The sequence below is a fragment of the Chroicocephalus ridibundus genome, chromosome 3, assembly GCF_963924245.1.
Source record: "Chroicocephalus ridibundus chromosome 3, bChrRid1.1, whole genome shotgun sequence".
NCBI classification, from domain to species: domain Eukaryota; kingdom Metazoa; phylum Chordata; class Aves; order Charadriiformes; family Laridae; genus Chroicocephalus; species Chroicocephalus ridibundus.
In genome coordinates this window covers 86,634,629-86,654,620 of record NC_086286.1, presented here as the reverse complement: position 1 = coordinate 86,654,620, position 19,992 = coordinate 86,634,629, and the positions used below count along the sequence as shown (strand labels likewise).

Sequence of the window (19,992 nt, the reverse complement as noted above, 5' to 3'; positions counted from 1 at the left end):
ACAAAGACAACAACCAAACAACAAAATAAATAATTTCTTTTCAAATATACATTTAATCTATGCCTAATAGGATGCAAGGAGAACTAACATCAGCAGGCACAAAGGCAAGGAAGCAAAGCAGTTAGACTCAGTGAAAATGTTAAAGCACGTGGTATCCCTGTTCATAGCTGCATGCATCGTAAAAGCACAGAAGATGTACGTTCACACCAGATCAATCCTCCATTTACCCTGAAACATTTTAATCTGTTTCCTTAAAAGGACAGGTGCTGATAAAGATTTGAAACAGAGACTGAATTAAGAAAATGACAGGAAAAAAGAATCCCTGCTGGTACAAAACAGCACTCTCACCGGGATAGCATTTCTTGAATATTCTCCTTCAAGGAGAGGAGCGTATAATTTTTTATATTTAGCCAGGGAAGGTGACAGACTGAAATCAGAGTTGCTAAAACCAAGGCAGGTAGTGTGAAATCTAAGGAAGTATAGAATTGAAAACTTAAAAAGAGGAAAGGGGTTAAAATTCTTTTTCATCTTTAGAAAATCAGCACATTATTCCAACTGAGCTAACATGCTCAACTGTACCGCAGGATTACAAGGAAGCTGAAGACAAAGGTTTCATTCACAAGTCTACCCTTTTACAAGAGATAACCTCCTGCGCAGATGTAAAGTCAAGTCACGTCTGATTAAGTTCACTTCTCCTGTGACAGTGGACAACACTTTTGGAATCAAAATGGAAAGAGAAATCTTGATCCTGCATCGGTCAGTGCCCTGCGCATTCAGCTCAAAATTTAGTATAGCAAAGTGGCACGTGTAGATATTCACTGTAATTATGCTAAAAATAGTGAAGAAATTGACAATCTTCCTGTTCATTTTCCCCACTACCTCATAAAAATACCAACTCTTTCTAACAGCAAGTTGTGAAATACTTTTAAACATCACTGATTTTCCACCATTTATTTTCTTTTATTACAGGACCTGTTTAAAATAAATCATTATCTATGTTGCTTAGAAATGTACCTCCTCTTGATGTCTGTCTCACCTACAATGCTTCTGCTTTGTGACTTCACAATTAGCTGTCATGGAAATGAATATGAAGTAATAAGCAGAATACTTTGGGTCAACTCCTGGTCGAATTAAACTAAGATTCATGTCATTCACTTCAGCAAGGCCAAAATTCACCTTTTAACTTCCGCCAATGAAAACCCAGTGGGAATAGCTGAACAGAACACGGCATTCAGTTTTTATGCAACATTTGATAAATAAATTCAGCAGGAGGTTTGGCATTCATTTTCATGGAAACATGGATGAACCTATCTCATGCAAATCAGCCGTGGGGGCAGAAAAACTCGCATACATTGGAATATTTTGTAGGAAGTGATGTTTTTCATGCAAAGCTTATGATTTTAGGAACTTATTAGTTGTCCCAGTGGCCAAATTAAAAGGGGTCATTCTACAAATAGGCAGAAAATTATTTTGTTTGTCCCTGAATTACATATCATTTTGGTTTGTTCTGAATTTCTAGCAATGTGCTGTGAGATTATATTAACTCTTTGTGCTTACTGAGGCAGCAAAGAGTATGAGACTCCTGATCGTGTTAGAGGGGTTATCTTTTACTACATTGCTTCATTATGTAAGTTTGTCAAACTACGTTTAATCATTATTTCTAATTGAAAATAATAATGTAAAATGATTATACCCATATGATACACTAATTAGCACCTTTCTCAGAATTGTAGCAAGAGGAAAAAAAAAAAAGTAAAATGTAAGACAGAAAGCTGATGTTATAAATATGTTTAATCTGTTTCTGGCCTGATATGTTAATATTGTTCATTTGTCACAGAAAAGTAGCATGCGTGCTGACCTAGCACTGCAACTTTTTGCAAATGCACAATAGCCAGCTGCTAATGGCTTTGAATGCTATTAGTGCATTGTGGTGAGAATAAATGTATCAATGAGTTTTTAATGACTTTAAATGGGATGCCTCTGTGCAGCAGCAAGGACGGGCACAATCATAATACTCTGTGTTTTAGTAATAAAAGAACAACCATTTTTCCCTCCATCGAGATGATCCCCTTCAGGCTTGAAGTGCACTGTAGGTGATAGCTTTGTGACAAAAATAGAAAGACATTCTCTTAGTCCTAAAAGAATACTCCCTAGAAGGCATTACTTTCTTCCTCTGGAGTAAGCAGATTACTTTAGACTTTCACATAGCCCCAAACAAATAGCCCGCATATGAAAATCACATCTCAACAAAAAAATTTAAACTCCCTGCCTAATGAACGATGGGCATACAGAAAGGTTAACAACAGGAGGTCAATATCTACTTATTTGCTCTGGGGTCTTTAAAATGACCATTTCCATTTCCCTTTTTTGATTGCGCCTTATCACTTATTATCTTCTTTTAGTATCCTTAACTATGCAGCACTTGTCAAACATCAGAAGTATTTGACAGCTTACCCTCTAACAAATTCAAGAAAAGAAAACTGAAATATAGTTCTGCAAGAGCTGATACTGTACAGCAGCAAGTAGGCATAAAGCTCATGATAACACTGCAAGAGCTGGCAAGAGACACTTCACACAATGAGGCAAATTCAGACTTATTTTATAGTCCAGCATAACTTTACTGAATTCCTGCACTTTAGTTTTAGCACAGAGTTAAAAGTTACCCTCTCTATTTCTCCCCAGTGGCAAAAAGAAATTCAGTGAATGATGGAGTATCACCAGGACAGAACATTTTAGTTAATATGGCAGAGCAGGAGCTGATCGTTCCAGGAAGGTTAGATGTCATAACATAAATGAGCAGCAGCAGCAAGGCTGTAAACTTCTAGGGCTGTATACCGCGAGCACTGTGCATTACTTAAGTGGAAGTAAAAAATTACACGCAAAGTAGAAAACGCAATGAAAAACAGTTCTGAAATAATGAGGTCGGTATTGCTTATCCAACAATTTATTCCCATTTAGCAGTCAGTGGTAAAGAGGCCAGACATTGCAACTCATAGCTAAACATCTGATTTGCAAGCTGAGGATCACTGCGGTCTTCACATGCAGTTGTTCCTGATTAAATCCATGCAAACAGAATAAGACTTGTTCCTGTTTAGTTTAAATCACTTTTAAACCTAGATTCCCCTTGACATGCTTGTTCTTCACCAACAATTCCTGTTTTATCCCGCCCTCTTCAGCATGGAGGAACAGGTGTGCCCTGACCAGAAACCTTCTGCTGCTCAGTGTAGAAGGATATTTCCTTGCTCTTAACCTAAATTTTGCCCATAGGGAGACTCCAATTACGAAGACATTGGAATGCAAGTCCTGTGCTCCCTGATGTGCTGCACGCAAGGAGCTGTGAAAGAGCCAGACCTCGTGTGCTCAATGTCCTCTGCAGTCTGGCCATTGAGGGTATTTTATACAGGCAGGCTGTAGCAAGAAGTCATACGGGAGAAAGAGAACAGTCCATGCTTAACGGTCTGCTTGGTGAATTCTGCAGCAAATAAACTTAGTTTGCAAGAAAAAGGATGTTTTTGCTATTCACCAGAAATACAAACTAAGTCGTTACTTACCGACTTTCAAAGCCCCAAGGGACTTCTCTTCTGGGCATTCCTCATCAGTGGAAACAGTGTTTCCACAAGTTAAATAATGTCCTTGATTACACCTATGCAACAAGTACACATTCTCCCACACTTTGAGACACTTTGCCTACAATGGTTTTATACGGGTAAAAGCTACTTGAAGTCATTATGATTATGCTATCACAGCTTCCAAAGCAGTCCTGTTGCTGGTGTATGAGATGAACTAGGACCCTTGGCTTACGCTTTTGAGATACATTGATTCATCAAGACTAAAAGCATGTTTTACAAAACCAGCAAAAGAATCCCAAACTGATCTGACCGGATATGAAAAAAGAACTTTGCAGTTGTTTTAACTATGGGCTTTAACATGTGGACTTCAGAATCAAATATGCTTGAGTATATGAAGTTGCCAATTTTTTTATTTATTTATTTTTTATTCTTAATCCTAAGGCAATTAATTGATAATCTATTTTAAATTCCAGTTGTAAGAATCACATGGATTTGTTGCTATTGTTGTTTCTGAACAGCCATCTAAACTCTATCTTGAGAAAAAAAAATGGCTTCTAGTTCTTGCAGTTGTGGAAAATAGTTTGAAAAGATGACACAACTACATTTCAGAGACTGAACAGATGCAAACACAGACATTAAAGAATAATGATGATTTTAGACATTCTTGATTTTGTGGGGATCCGATTAATTTCATCTACATGAACTATGCAAGCCTGTCTAAAGGTTAAGAAGTTAAAAGAAAAAAAAAAAAGTAAATTCTCAGATTTGGAACCGTTCTTCTTCTAGTGAACTCATCTTTTAATTTCCAGTTTTGCAGGCGCTTAGGGATGGTGGGGAGAGAAAAGAGACATTCCAACTTGCTTAATGAGAAGCACAGAGCTCAATCGCCTTAGGTCCAGATCGTAAATTTAAATTGTATTTTTTTTTTCCCTAAAATTACATTACCCAGTTCCTGCCTCTTGCCGTGTGTATGAAACACAGTAAAGCCTTTTGTATGGGCAGTACAAAAACCTAACCTTTGTCACACCCTCTGCCATTCGAGGAGAAAGAGGAGCAGCAGCAGGGAAGAGAACGCACCTTATTCTCCTTCACTAAATAACAATATGGCCGTGCTTACAAACGAGCCCTTCTTTTTTTGTTATTTATGAAAGGTGTTTCCACAACATTTACCATTGATATTTAATCTATTCAAACGGCTTACATTTTTGTGTGTGAAAGGCGCTTTGAAAACTGTTATGAGAAAGACAAAACAGGAGCAGGAAGTAGGCCTTAGCTCTTATGAAAGACAAAGACAATCCCCCAGTCGCTTCAAGGGGACAAGGTCGGGCCTCACCTTCATTCTCATGCATTTGCATTATTGACTTTATGAAACAAAGGCAAAGCCCTAAGTAAAGAATTTGTTGTGCAAACCAAGGATGCCCGTGTGATCCTGTGTTATTAGCGATGGCAGCTCCCAGCCACCCACCACACGCTGGCCGAGACACCCACTATTTGCACAGCACTCAGATACCACTTTGCTGTGGTATGCAAACCATTAAATGATATGCCTACCACAGTGATGAAAACTCCTGCTTTACACTTGTATCCACCTGTTGAGACATCCACTGCCTGGCACTCCGAAGTACAGGGTAGAAGCTGAGAAACATCTCCATCCTCAAGCTCAGCCCCTGCCCGCAATCGTGCCCTCAGATTGCATCTCCTCACCTGTCCACAGTCCCTCCTCGTCAACACACCTTCCCCTTCCCTCTCTTCTAGGACATATCCCCAGGCTTCAGTTTGACAGCAGGTGCTTTAAGCAGTTCAGTGCTTTGTGTGGGTGGAATAAATTATGTTACTGACTTTAAAACAAAAAGCCAAACGGATAGCCTTGTTAGTATACAAAAGAATAAAGTGATATGTTTTATTGAGATTCTTTTTCCCCATATGGCAATTTTTTTTTCTTTTGTTGTAAAATCACATATTTCATTACTGGTGGATTATTTACAGTATTTCCGATCTGTCCAACAAAATGGTACATGGTTTAACTGTTCTCTTTCAGGTTATTCTTTATTAGTCATATAATCCATTTTTCTACTGATTAGGGAAGATGACTCAGAACTAAATATTCTGTCTCCTCATACAATTGATTTTTTGTGCTTTTTTCTTTCAATATTATTTTCTCCAACACAGATTTGCTGGTTAGTCCTTATTAGTATAAATCATCTACAGATGTGCTAGAGATTTCACACTACAGCTTCAAAGACTTCTTCTAGAAACTACAGAGAACAAAGCAATTTTTCATACCTAATTCTGTTCTTCTCTTCCCCACTGATGTAACTGTCAAAGAAAATCACAGCTATGCTGACAACGCAATACAGAATGAACTCGGATCCATACAGACTATTTCTACAGAGGCCCAGAGTCCAGAGGTGAAAATTATCTATTATTCTAAACAACAGAATGGGCCAAAAAAAACCAAATATCTGCTCTTGAAGACCTCACCCTTTACAGATGAGGTTAATCAGGAACAACATCAACTAGCTCCAAGCAAGAACACCAGATTCCCAGTACCTGCTAGGCTTCCTCCATGAAAGCAGCCAGACATGGCGACAATGTCACCAGCAAACCAGCTGCTGGTACTGCCGGGATTTTAGTCCTGCCTTCAGACAGCGAGAGAGACGCCACCAGCCACCTCCCTGCACCCCCGCAGCTCACAGCTAGCTGTGTCGCTACCCCCTAATGAATCTTCTGCTGACATTTAGTCCAAAGCTTCTTTTGTTTTGTTCTGCTTTGTTTAAAGGGGAAAAAAAAAAACAACAACAAAAAAACAACCCACAAACAAACAGGAAAATACATTAAACCAAACACTTTCAATTTACATTATTTTTGGATCACTTCCCTAGCCACCTGCCCATGCAAAGCTAGCATTTTGCAAACTTTCAACTAAAACAGCAACAATATTCAATACTGACAGGATGAAATGAATCAATCTGCCCATGGCTTAATTCACAAAGGCAAATTTCTCTTTCACAGTCTTGTCCCAGAAATGAAAAATAAACTTCTGTACCTCAGTATCCGTTTCTGCTGGAAGAGAGGGCAGAATTGGGTCAGTTTGATGGGTTTTTTTTGGCATTCTAGACTTTTCATAGGATGAAGCCTGACAAAAGTAGAAACTATCAAAACTGAGCCAGAAATGAATCGATTACAACAGTGTAGTAAAATCAAAATGTGACTCAATCTGGTTATTATTCAGTATAACTTACAGAATAAATGGGTCTTTGTAGTCTTAAACAAATTAATTTGCTTGCTTAGCAGACTTAGGGCTTGTTAAAGGCTCACTAAGGTGCCCCATTGCTTTCAGTGCTCTCTGCCTCATTGCTCTTTCCACACTGTTCAGTAGCTGGCTGTGATTCTGTACTCCAGAAATTTTCTTCTAACTTTAGGTAATTTCAGAATGACTGTAGAACAGACTGAACATAGGATTTGTGTGGGGGAGAAAAATCTGAATTAATCTATCATCTCGACAAAATAGTCCTATCAGATACCCCATTAAAATAGGTCCAAACTAAAAGTAGCCTTTTAATCATCTGAGCTACATGACCGAGCCATCATATGTCACAGCCAGCACACAAACAACCAGAACGTAATGAAATATGGTTCTGTACTTCAAACAAAACCAATCACTGATTTCTTTAAAACATCCAGAAACCTATTGAATTTATTTCTCTCTCTCCATTTCTGTTTTTTTTTTTTTTAATTCCCATCTGATGTGAGTTAATATCAAGCAAAGGCATACAGAGAAATCCCTAGCTGATGAGTCGCTAAGTAAATCTGTTACTACAGGAAACATGTTCACATCTTTAACAGGTACAAACAAACACAACTGATGGGAAGAACACAATCAATAAAATAGTTTCCAAAAATCCTAGGACTGTTTATCTTAAGATCAGATCTGAGTGATTTCAATTAGATGCAGATCTGTTCTGGTATTTCTCATCTTTGCCAGCTTGTCAGATAATTGCCTCCCAAGCAACCCCGGTGATCAGGCTTTCTCAGTTCAACCATTAACTCATTCCTTGACACACAAAAAAAGCCATGGCACTTTGAGTTCTTTTTCAAAAGGACAGGTATGGATTGCAGCCTGACAGGTGCTAACTATACTGCAGTCATCATTCCAATGTATTTTTAAAACTAATACTGTGGCATAATAGAGAGTTTTCTAGTTTTCTGTTACCTGCTGCTATGTTTTGTACACAGTGGGGAAAAACAAGGTTGTGCAAAGTTCATTGCTGGATACAGCTGAAAAAAAGTTTGATTAACAAGGACTACTCATCCTGCATCTGCACTTTATTATCATAAGCCATTATGCTCATCTCTCATAAGGTAAGCACATGTGAGCCAGAATTATAGCTAATTTACAAAAAAATAAATCCAAATCAAACTACTTTTCACTTCCCATGCTTATGTGCTTCCTTGAATCAGAACCACTGGCTGCTGAGAAGCACCACTGAGCCTTAAAAAAAGCCATAATGTGTCACCCCAGAGTTACAACAGATGTTTGGCATTGGCTTTTGCACAAGAGGAGTGTGGATGCGTTCAGTTCATAGAAGTCTGTGGAAGGTTCGGGGATCTACCTGGATGCAATGCACTGTATAAATATGCAGTTATCATCAGTACGCTTCTGTCTTGGATAAACTTCTGGCTAAATGGAACCTATCAAAATTGTTTAACTTTCTGTAATTAAAACAATATTAGAATAATCACGTTTTACCATGACAAAATATTACTGGAGACAAAGGAAGACCCTAACCATTGCTTTTAATAGGCATTTCAAAATAAAAACCATACCCATGAAAGCAGTATTATTTTTTTTTTACTTCTATGATATATTTCCTTTCATGACGGTATGTTGCAAAATAAACGCTATTCTTCATTGTGTTCTAAAAGTGTCTGCTTTGAACTATTTAAGCTATTTTAATTACTCACTGTTTTATCAGCATAAATAAAATTTGCTCACTGACACATATATTTCTGATCTAAGTGAACCGAGCTACTTCTCCCAGATCATTTAGTGCAGGTTAGCCAGGCTTTGTGAGCAGCATATAATGATATGCAAACTAAAACCATAACTATGTCAATTTAAGGTCAAAAAGGCCTATTTGTGGTTATTATGGAAATCAGTTTAAATGCGAGGTGGCTAAACAATGCGTCTTTGCGTACTGGCTCAGCAAAAAAAACACAAACAACCTGCCAACATCTGCTTTTTGAAGTGTCAGATAACATTATTTCCAGGATGACATCAAGGGCCTTCATTGGCTATGCATAAGGTCAGTGAATATTAACTTCATTTACACTTGGCTGAGAATTGGCTGGTGCCAACAATAGAGGTTTAGATCCTCTGCTGAGCAGGGTTAAAAACTGACAGAAAGCTGCCATTGAGGAAGATGGATGATCGTACTAGCTGACCCTATTCCTCCCCAAGTGTCACAGCTTCGGCCTCTTTTCTATCTCCGCAACAAAAGACCCTCTCTGAGCTTCCCAGTGGCCTTCAGCTTTATTGGCGCTAACAGGCCCAGACATTTTCATCGATTGGATTCTCTACCTCTTAAACACAAGAGCTTGCCCTCCCTGGCTAGCCAAACCTTGGCACAGATGTCTTTTTTTGTAATTGCTTCTCTGCTGTCTGTTGGGAAGGATGCAATCGGACAGGCGAACATCATGTCAACACAGAAAATGCTTCACCATTTATCTCAGTTTCCCAATGGCATTTTAAGGAAAGTGATACGCTGTTTGCCTGGGGGGGGGTTAACCCTTCAGTGGCTCAAAGTGTCTATAAATGCATAAGATGCTGTAACATTGCTGTAATAAAATTCTAGTGCATTTGTCCTATGCATAGTTCACAAATGATGAATTAGTTTTTCCAATCAAAATATTTGAAATACACATCTCTAAACGCACAGAAATCAGTTTAGTGTTGTTACTCAGTACGCTTCTACGTCAGATCCTCAAGGGGCTTTTCAGTCAAGTTCAAAGCATGCATTTCATAAATAATAAGGCTTGAATAGTTAATAATGTAAACATCTGTAGAATTTCCAGTCTATTTAAATCTGAGGCCACAAACTTAATAAAAATCACAAAAATTCATTAGGAGCTTAAATGGATTAGAACAGATCTATTATATGGAATGAAAACAATCAGACACCTTTTAACATTTGAATGACAGAATGACTGGAGAAAGGATATAAAGGAAATGTAACGGAGCTGTATAGAATGCTTTGGGGTTGAAGAAAAACAAAACTGATGTTCTTTTATCTTATCTTTCTTTCTTTTTTTTTTTTTTTTAACATCTGCTACTGGACATTGCTAGCAAGAGAGTAATGGATTTGACAAGCCACTTGTTTGATCCAATACAGCAATTCCTGTCTTTCTGCATACACCATGGAAACACCCAGCCTCCTATCATAATTTATATATTTTCCCAGATTCTGGGCAGCGCTGCGTGTGCTTTGTGCCAGACTGATTGTGCAGAGCCACCCTTAAAGGCATTATAGCTAGCCAGAGGACTGGTCTCCCACTGAGGCACAATCAACAGGATTTTAACAACCCTTGCTCTGCCTAACATAGGTTTATAGCCAGAAGCAAAGGAGTGTGGATTAAACGCCCCTACTAAAACCCATGGCTCAAGTTATATCTAGCAGGGACTGGCACAACTCTCAGAACTAAGGATGATCTAAAAACCACACATACGAAAACTGACGGAAAAAAATAAAATAAAATAGGCGGGGAGGGGGGCACCAAAACTGATTTTTTTACAGGCCTATGGGTTTTGTAGTAAATATTATGGAGTTATTCTCTGAAACATTAAGGTAGAAATGCCAAACACAAGGGAGGTCACAAAGGTGGGGAAAAAAAATGCAATCCAACCTGTCATTCCAGCCTATAAAGGTGAATAGAAGTATCAGCCACGAAAACTACCTCTCTGTCACAAAATAGTGTGGCAGGATGGATCAAATTATTTCAGTTTTCCAATAATGCTTGTAGTTATAACTGAGCGAGGGGGTTGGAGGGAGTGGGGGTGGTCATCAAGTAAAAAGGCAAACATTTTCTGCTGGGGGAGAGGGAAAAATGGCACCATTTTCAAACTAGCCATGATCAAAAAGGAAGTTTACCTCCAGTCATAAAAACAGTAGAAAAGAAAGCCCAGCCATAATTCAGCCATAAAACGAAAAGATGAACGATGAAAACATATGCGTGAAAGTAGCTGAAGTGATTTTTGAAAATACAGCAATACATGTATTTCTTGGAATGAGATGTTTATTGCATACAGCCTACCACAATATAAAATAACGCAATTGTGCGATTGTACACCAAGACTCATGATGCCTTTTTTTTTTTCTTTTTTTACACTATTGGTAGGGAATATTGCCACAGTAATGAGGAAAACACACATTTTTCGTATTTGTAGTAACTCCTATTAAACAAACTGCTTTTAGCAAGCGCTGCAAGACTGGGCCCTTGCTCTTTGTGTTAATAACAGATGGTTACGACATGGGGCCAATTCCTGTTTTTCTTACTCTCACAAGTAGTCCCAAGGGACTAATTTTTTTTTTTTTTTATTTTATTTTTTATGGATAAAGCAAGCAAGATTTTACCCAAGGGAAAATAAGCAGTTATGCAACAAAAAAGTTTGTGGTCCCCTTTTCCACTGGGTAAAAGTAGGAAGCTCTGCCTCTTCCGCACGTCCTGGCAGCCCCAAAGGAAGCGTTAAGGACCCCCAGTTGCAGGTACTTGGAAGGAACAAGGAGAGGGAGAACTGGCACGTAAGTATGAAATGATGACAGCTCTCAACAGATTTCCCCAATATGCTTCAGAAACTGCTATCAGAGATAGAGATTGGCAAAGGATCCCCAGCAGCACGCTAATTCCATCTGGACTGGGTGGAACTGTAGTGTCTCCCAAAGCAGATAGCTATGGGGATTTTAAAGAGGACAAGACAGATCCATTTGTTAACCTACAGAGATGTGTAATATAGCACAGGAGTTTTTCCCCCATGGATAATCACAGGAAAAAGGCTCCAGTCAGAAGATATTGTTTTCCACCACCTTAACAAACAGCCCTCCATCTCTTTTAGTTAACAAATCCAAGTCAACCATGATACAGTTGTAAGCACACTCAGAAAATTAAAATGAATAAAAATTATGACAAATAAGTACCTGTGAAGCAGGTGCTTATCATCTGCTGAAGGTGACCAGGCTGTTCATCTATACAGGGAAGTACCATCTCTCCATATGGGCTATACTGTTCATAAACTACCACACTGTGTTTCTTTAGCCAACTACAGCCATGGTTGTACAACCAGGTGTCCACCACAAGAAGCAGGAGGAGCAGAGCCACTGTCCTCATGGGGCAACACAGCCTAGCGCAAGTGCAATTTGTATGCAACAAACAAAGGGCTTTTTATATCCTCCTTGAAAAGGAGGTTTGAGGGTGCCACAAGTTGGGTCTTACTGACTCAGGGAACTGGGGACAACTGGTGTAACTGCAGAGATTTAAAACCCACTTCTGAAGAGATTGTAGGGATCGCACAATTGAAAACCCTCTTCCATCTCTACATTTCAATGTAATATAAATTAGAGTTGGGGGATTTTCTTCCTCCTAAAGAAGAAATTACATTAGTATATATCCATTATGTAAGTACATATAGCACTTTATAAAGCAGCATCCAAAAAATGCTGTTTCAACCCGAGTGCGTAAGCACCTCAGACACCCACAGCTAGAAACAGCGTGACGAGGTTACCCATATTTACCAGACCAAACTAGACTCTTCTTCACTGACGACCATGATGCTAGAAAGCTAAGGTTTAAACTTACAAATCAAGTGAATCTAGGATACACGGAAGGACATCATCCCTTTAGAAAGAAGGACAGCCCAAGCAAAAGATCTTTTTGTGTACGTGGAGCTGATCTGTGTTCAGATGACCTGAGCAGCCTGTTTGTGCATAGTCCCAGAACGCATCCGTCAATCAATGTCAACATTCTTCCAAGCTCCACTTTGACTGGCAACTGACAGTCAGTTATCTCCTGAATGTTAATTAATAATGAATACCCTTGTCACTGCTTAAATACACAAAATGTCTTTTAATGGTGGAATTTAAAAAATGGGGTTTGTTCTGTGAGAACAGGGATTGTATTTTTATTTAGCCCTTATATTAAAGGGAGAAATAAAATTCCTCATTTAAAGATTGCACATTGTTTATACCATCAACATTTGCTTTATTTTCTAAAAACCACTCACCTCTACTTCTGTCATGCAATTTTGAATCTTATGTTCCTGGAAAAATGATTTTTACAACGGTAATACACAATACAGTGACTGTGTAGCTCTACATATGACAGAAAATCTTTAAGATAAAAGATGAAAGTAGGCATGTCATTGTCTCCTCCCCTGTCGCACTCACCCAGGAAAAAGAAAAAGTGTGTTTTAAGATGATGTTATTTCTCTCCCTTGTTTACTGGAATTATTCACTAGCAGTTCCACGGAGAAGACTTTTTTAATAATAGGCCAAATAGAGACTTATTTCAACTGACAAACTAAAGCAGACAGACAAGCATACACATTGCAAAGCCAAAGAATCGCCCCTTTTAATCAGAAAATTAAGTGATATGCAACTAATGATAAGTGAAGGTGAACAGCAGAGACAGTCACAGATCACAGATTGAATATCCTATTCAATCTGCACTGGGGGACATGATTTTCAGTCCTGCTTATGATTTTAAGCATTTGATACTTTCACACTTCCCAGCAGCATGCTGCAGATTAAATCTGGCTGAGACTTCCATAGGTGAGATAATTAGGTAACAACGTGGAGCCTTGGGATTTGCTAACAGTTAAAACAGTGTCTGTTTCCTTTAGGTATCATTTGAGGGGACTTTATCAATACTTTTTTTCCTAGTTAGTGTCAATAAAGCTGACCACATTTTGAAAGTTTTCCACTTATCTGTATAAACATATTGTCCTTACATAATCAGCAAAAAACAAGGTCATAATTATAGTATACTCAAGAACGAAAATAACAAATGTTAATTTTTAGTGAAGAGCTACTGGTATAGAAAAAAACTTCTCAATAAATTGGACAAAAATGAAATGGAGAGTTATCTAATTTATTTACTGTGCAAATAAATTGACCAAGAAAAAATATATTGACATTTTGAAACATGAGATCAATGTTTGATTTCAGCTAAGAGACCATATCATGGGCCTGATCCAACACAACGAAATCAAGTAAGAATACCTTCTCTTCAATAGGATTCCAATCACATTCCAAAATTAACTCTCTGCAACAATTAAAATAGAAATACCGAAGATGATCTTAAAAAAAATAATCTGTCTCATGCAATCTTTTTCTTTCTAATTACATTTTCTTATTTGGTATTTTAAGACTCCAAACAAAACTATACGGTCTAACAGAAACAAGAAAAAAGATCAATATGTCTCCATTTGCTTTGACATACAAACAAATCACCTTTATAAACAAAAGAAAAATCAGTAGAGCATTTTCCCCAGTTCCATCATTCACTTCAGAAATATATGCATACATATATATTGTGCAAATAAATCAATCAAGGCAAAAATATGCTAACATTTTGAAATATGAGAGCTTAAACATCTAAGATTAAATGTTCTATATTTTGTATATGTGTGTCTTTTTTATATTTTTATATATGTGTGTGTGTGTATATATGTGTGTGTGTTTACATATATATATATATATATATATATATATAAAACAGAGTTCAGAACCTAAAAAACTGGAACTCATTGCTCCATATAAATGGTTCTAACTGCTAGACTATGGGAAGAGCAAGTTTCAGCAGGGGCGAATAAAATCTTCTAACAGTGACTGAATGTTGGTTAATAGGCATGCCCTATTTGAAGCAAGAGATCCGAGTTCAAATTCTCCTCAGCAAGAAAAATAATTGACCTAAGTCTGGAAAACTTGAGTTGAATGACATCATGTAGATATGATCCATGATCACAGCCACATGTTGCCCACTCAGACCATGTTCCACAGACAACTTTTTGAACACGTAAATTGTTCCAGCACCAACAGAGCTGAGCTGTTTGGCACATAAACTGCCAAACTTTTAGGAATACAATAAACTTTACTTACAGAATCTCAATTGCCAACATTCTTCAAGCATTTTCATGGTAGCTAAGCAATGGGTCCAAGATTTTGAATTAGAGATTTAATGAGTTTCTCAACACCAACTATGTCCCTCTGTAGACACAAATGGATTGATTCAACTAGAAACCACATAGACATTCATGAAATGTATCATTTGTTCTCAAAATCTACGCATATAATAGTCTTATGTAAAGAAAAAATGGTACATTCAGGAAGTTCAAAGAATACTATGTTTACTACTTATAAATGAAGACTAGCTAGGAAGCTGACAAACTGAGGGATTTGGATGGTTGGAGGCCACAGGCAGTACTAACTTTTCAGGTGGAGTGGATCAGGTCATTAATCCAAGCTCCGGACAACTGAGTTTTTCCTCGATAGTCCATCAGAAATGGATGGAGAACTCTGGCATCCTGTCCCTCTCCTACAGAGGGGGTTAAACTTCTACAGAGAAATACGCACACCTATGAGTAGAACAAAAGCATATACATGGTCAATTGAGGAAAATAAGCTCTATCAAGCATCAGGGGACAATTGCAATTTAATTACACCATGAGGACATATCCAGTAAGGTGAAGGGAATGTACAGCAGGTCATATGCATATGGCTACATAAGGCCACTGTATCAGTCACCTGCAAGAAGATCTCCAAGTATTGCTTTCAAGGGCCACCCTAGTTCAATCCTCTGTGTTCAATCTACTGGAAAAATGAACACCAGTCATCCAGGCTGGGTGATATTTCACATTCACTAAATGCAAGTGAAGAACAATAACAAGTTATAGCCACTAATTATGCTAGAGATTATACATCTCATGTACCATCAGTAGAGTTTTTGAGTTCCATTTATATCACTTCTCTGTACACGTTTATACCAGCACAATGCCTACAATTCAGAAAAACACATCTAATCAAGCATGCATTTAAATACATTTCATCAACTTAAGAGTTTTAGGTTTACGTATACGCCAACAGTTACTTAAAACTTTAGCACTTTCCTCAGCAGGAAAATATTAACACATGATGTTACCCTCACTGAGTTAACAAAATTCTTGCCATTAAGTCCTAGGGATGATGCCTCTGCCTGCAGTCCTACAGACAGTTTTCTGTGTTAGGCATTACTTCCTTAAAACAGTCATAACCTGTGTACTGAAAAGTATGAGCCCCTTTTTTATGCTTCCTACAGCATGTTTATTTATGGTAATACATACTATCAGAATTTTTTTTGTTCAAAACAAAACAAAAAAAAAACCAGCAGCCAGATAGCAAGCCAAGGCTCTAGACTTGCACCAGCTTCTCAAAATTGAACCCTTAACTTACTTCAGAATTACAGCAAGAAATAATATCTTCACATTTATGTGTATTAAATACATCACAAAATAATAACAGTAATTATATTTCTTAATCATGTACTTCCTTTTTATCCATCAATCACCCACATTTGAGGTATATCAGGTGTCAGAAAATACTAATAATTACAGTTAATTAGACTTTTATTAGAAAAAAGATTGATATTATTATTGCAGGAGAGCCATGTCTTGCCAAGAGTCACATGTAACTAATCCAAACCATAAAAATTAAGAAGTTAAAAAGTATCAATTTACCTTGGGTAAAAACCCCTAATGTTTCTTACAGATGTGAGCAACTTTATCCTCCTTAGGACAGGCAGCGGGGCCACCCAGCTGAATAAAGCTATACAGGTACGTGCATTGACAGGATCAGGACTCCAGCAGCACAATAATTGAGCCCAGTTCTTATCTCACGCAAGTTTTATACTTGGTTGCCTTTGCTACTTTGAATTATAACTTAGCTTAATATTAAGCCAAATTGCCTAAAATGCAGATAGCTTCTAAAAGACAATTTTTCCTAAAAGGAAAAATCTCTTCTTAATGGAGAAAAATAGAAGTAAGGAAAAAAGTGTTAAATTAAATACTAAACAGTCACTCTCCAGTGCGTTGGCATGTTGTTTTTAATAGGGAGACTTGATGAAGTCAGAAACAGTCACAAATGGAAAAGCACACAAGAATGCTGCTTCACCAGAGGCACTGGACATACTGCTGGTATGTCTGAGAACAAGAAATTAAATGTTAGATTCCCACAGAAAAGGTTTCTGCTGTGAACTGTTAGCTAGGATACTCTTCACTTTCACATATAAAACATATTTTTCATTAATATTAGGGACAAGAGAACTCACTGTGACAGATACAGGCAACAGAAAGAATAGGAAGTGCACAGGGATAGAAGCTTCTCTAAGTAAGGTGAATGCTGTTCAAAAAAATGTCTTAAATATATTTGCTTAAATATATTGTTATCTCAATAACGTAAGGCTATAGAAGAAATTAGATACACCATCCTGTAAAGAGAGGTTGCTTTTTATGAAAGTAAAGATGGGTAATGCTGAATTAAATGGGGAAACTGTGAAACTGTTTTGGTTTGGTTTGTTTTTTTTTCTGCTTGATGCCACAACATTCTATAAAGGCTTACAGTAGAAAACATCTACATATTTTTCCTGTCATGTGAACAATGTTTGGCTTTTAATAAACTCCCTGAACATACTTTTCTAATTCTTTTAAGGAGACCCCATACAAATCAGTTTATTCTTAACTTGGTATTTATAATATTTTGCAGGGGAAGGGAGGGACAAACAACACAATCATAACATAAACAAAGTGTATGCATCAAGTACACTTTGAAGGATCGATTTTGTCTTTGCAGATATTAATTTGAAAATGTTTTACTTGTTTTCAATTTAAAAAGTGTTAATCCACAAGCTGTGTACAGCTTATTGTTTTTAATAACTAAATTAGTATTGCAGACCGAGCTTGCACAGTACAGGGAAAACACCGAGATTTAACGGTGAGAAGTCAAGAAGGAACAATTAATTTTCACACTGTAGTTCAAGTGGTAATAAGCATGATACTAACTGAAAACCTAAGTTTCCCAAGTGAAATCAGACAGATATTCTTAAAGATCTAATACCGCTTAATATATACAAACTGTTGGGGCGAGAAAGGGCAAATATTTTCATAACAGAGGAAGTTTGGGATGCAGCAAATGTCAAAAGCTAATCTAGTTAAGCAAGCATTTTGTTCACATAATTTTTATCTTCTTTCAACTTCAGTACCAAACATGGATCTCTCTGTATGTTTGTCCCGTTTCTCGAATAAGAAGCTCCACTCCACTCCTTTGCCTAAGGCTCTGTTTTCAGAGAACAATTTCTACTTTGAACCGCACAGTTTGTTTGAACAACTTTGACCAGCATTTCACCATCCATAGAATAGATGTCTTACAGATACATAAAGTAGACTAATTAAACAATTATTTACATGTTTCTCTCTTTTCTGTGATCAGACCACTAAATGGTCTCTGCTTTCAGTTTTCTGTAACCTACCTCTCCTTTTTTCAGTTCCCAGAACCTTGTTTTCTGGTTGGATATTTGGGTTTTTGTTTTGTTTTGTTCTTAAAAAGCTAACAGTCATATTTAATGGAATGCATGTGCACTTGAGATTCCCCTAACAAGAATTATGTGTGTCACTTCTCCCATTTGTACTCAGAATAAAAATATTTAAATTAATTTTTAGTGGCTTAATTCTCAGAAGTTAACAGAAACCCTGGGGGGGGGGGGGCGGGGGGGAAAGAATTTCCAAGCAAGCCAGTTGCTTTTTGTCTACAAAAATCTTTTATACTTAGAAAATGACAACAGAATTGTTGCATGTCTATTGCACCTTTCACTAAAGATTTCTCGGCAGAAAAGTTTGTTTCAGAAGCAAGATGTATGGTTTTGGGCAACAGACTTGACACCACGAGATTCCATTTCCAAATACCAACTAAAGTTTCATTTAGAACAAAAAGAAGATAGACTTTATGGCTAAGGAGTTAACAGCCCAGCTGTTGAGCAACTGTAGCTAATTCAGCAGTGGCATCCCAGATCCGTAAAAAGACAGCTTTAGTGCTTCCTCTGTAACTAAAGGAGAAATTACTAAGATTCTGTTAGATTTCATTACTGGCTTTGTTTTGTTTTCAAAATCTGTGCACAGCAGTGAATCTGACAACAACAACAAAAAAAAAAGTACAGTGAATTTACTTTAAAAAACCTGGTATTCAGCAAAAGCCTAGCAAAACACAAAAATAAAATTAATTCCTGGAGACAACAGAATCTGGGAAGAGGAGCAGTGCAGGGGAAAGAAGAGAGGTTGGAGAAGAGAAAGAGCTCTACATTCAGTTACTTTATCCAACAATTTCAGTTCTAGCATCTGGGCTTCTGATTGCCCACCTGCATGTGCTAATTCACTCCTCACGGCTCTTCTGGAGAAAACCTTGGAAACTAAACCAGTGAGTAGCTCTGCAGTTAATTAATTTAGGAACCACTCTGAGGGCATCGTGAATGAGAACTAGCCAGTTTTGACTGTCTCCACCATGTGGTTCTCGATCATTTCAACTTAGCATCACTTTATATCTTCATGCCACACTTGAGAGAGGCTGTTGTATCACCAAAACTATGATGGTCTAGAATCATACTAATCAAACTAATTCAGACACTTCAGGCAAAGGGATGCTACAAAAAATAATTGTATCTTAGGGCCAGAAGGCAACCCAGAGGAGATTTGGAACAAACGTTACGAAGCATGAAGGCACTAGTTTCTTCAGGTGATGGCTAGCCCCAACCACTGAGATCACAAGCCATTTTGTATAATTTAACTTGGAAATAACTCCTCAAAGAGATACGTTTAACAGTAGATAGAGCTCCTCTCCCCTTCTTTTCTCTGTGTTGACACATCCAAAAGGCTGAAAGACATGAACAAAGTAGATCAAAGAAACGAGAATGACTTAGGGAGACTGACAAATTTGTGAAAATCATCCTCTTTAGACTGTTCTGAAAGAAAGATATAGCAAGAAAATGTATCTTGCCACCACATCTCCCTGACAAAAAGGGCAGTCAGAAGACTCCAGGGCGAGAGAAATCTAAGACACTTAACTTTCTAGAAATTCCAAAGGGGGCTGGAAACAGAAATCACAGCTCTGCATTTCATAGTAGAAACACCTTCAGTATTCTTGACCATCTAGCTAGAAGGTCTTACTTTCTCCTTAAAAGTAACTAGTATATTTTTCTGAACCTTGCTAGGATCCATTGGAAAGGCACTTACATGATTTTCATTTTAATCAAATAGCTCCTGTGCAGCTGTATCTGGGACCTGATACCAGATCACACTGACATTTCTTTAAAAAGGGAAAGAAAAATTATTTAATATGTTAGGTGATAAAAA

The 19,992-nt window shown here is 37.6% G+C and overlaps 1 protein-coding gene across 10 annotated transcripts in view; it reads right to left on the bottom strand.

The window, feature by feature from the left end:
• EPHA7 (EPH receptor A7) overlaps positions 1-19,992 on the bottom strand; it is a 217,069-nt gene that overhangs the window by 181,504 nt on the left and 15,573 nt on the right. The window contains exon 4 of one of the 10 annotated variants that reach the window (XM_063329957.1): positions 14,386-15,195. The exons of the other annotated variants lie outside the window; for them this stretch is intronic. Coding sequence (XP_063186027.1) covers positions 15,176-15,195 — 20 coding nt within the window. The 3' untranslated portion in view covers positions 14,386-15,175. Of the gene's footprint in view, positions 1-14,385; positions 15,196-19,992 lie in introns of those variants that run through there. 10 annotated transcript variants of the gene reach the window in all.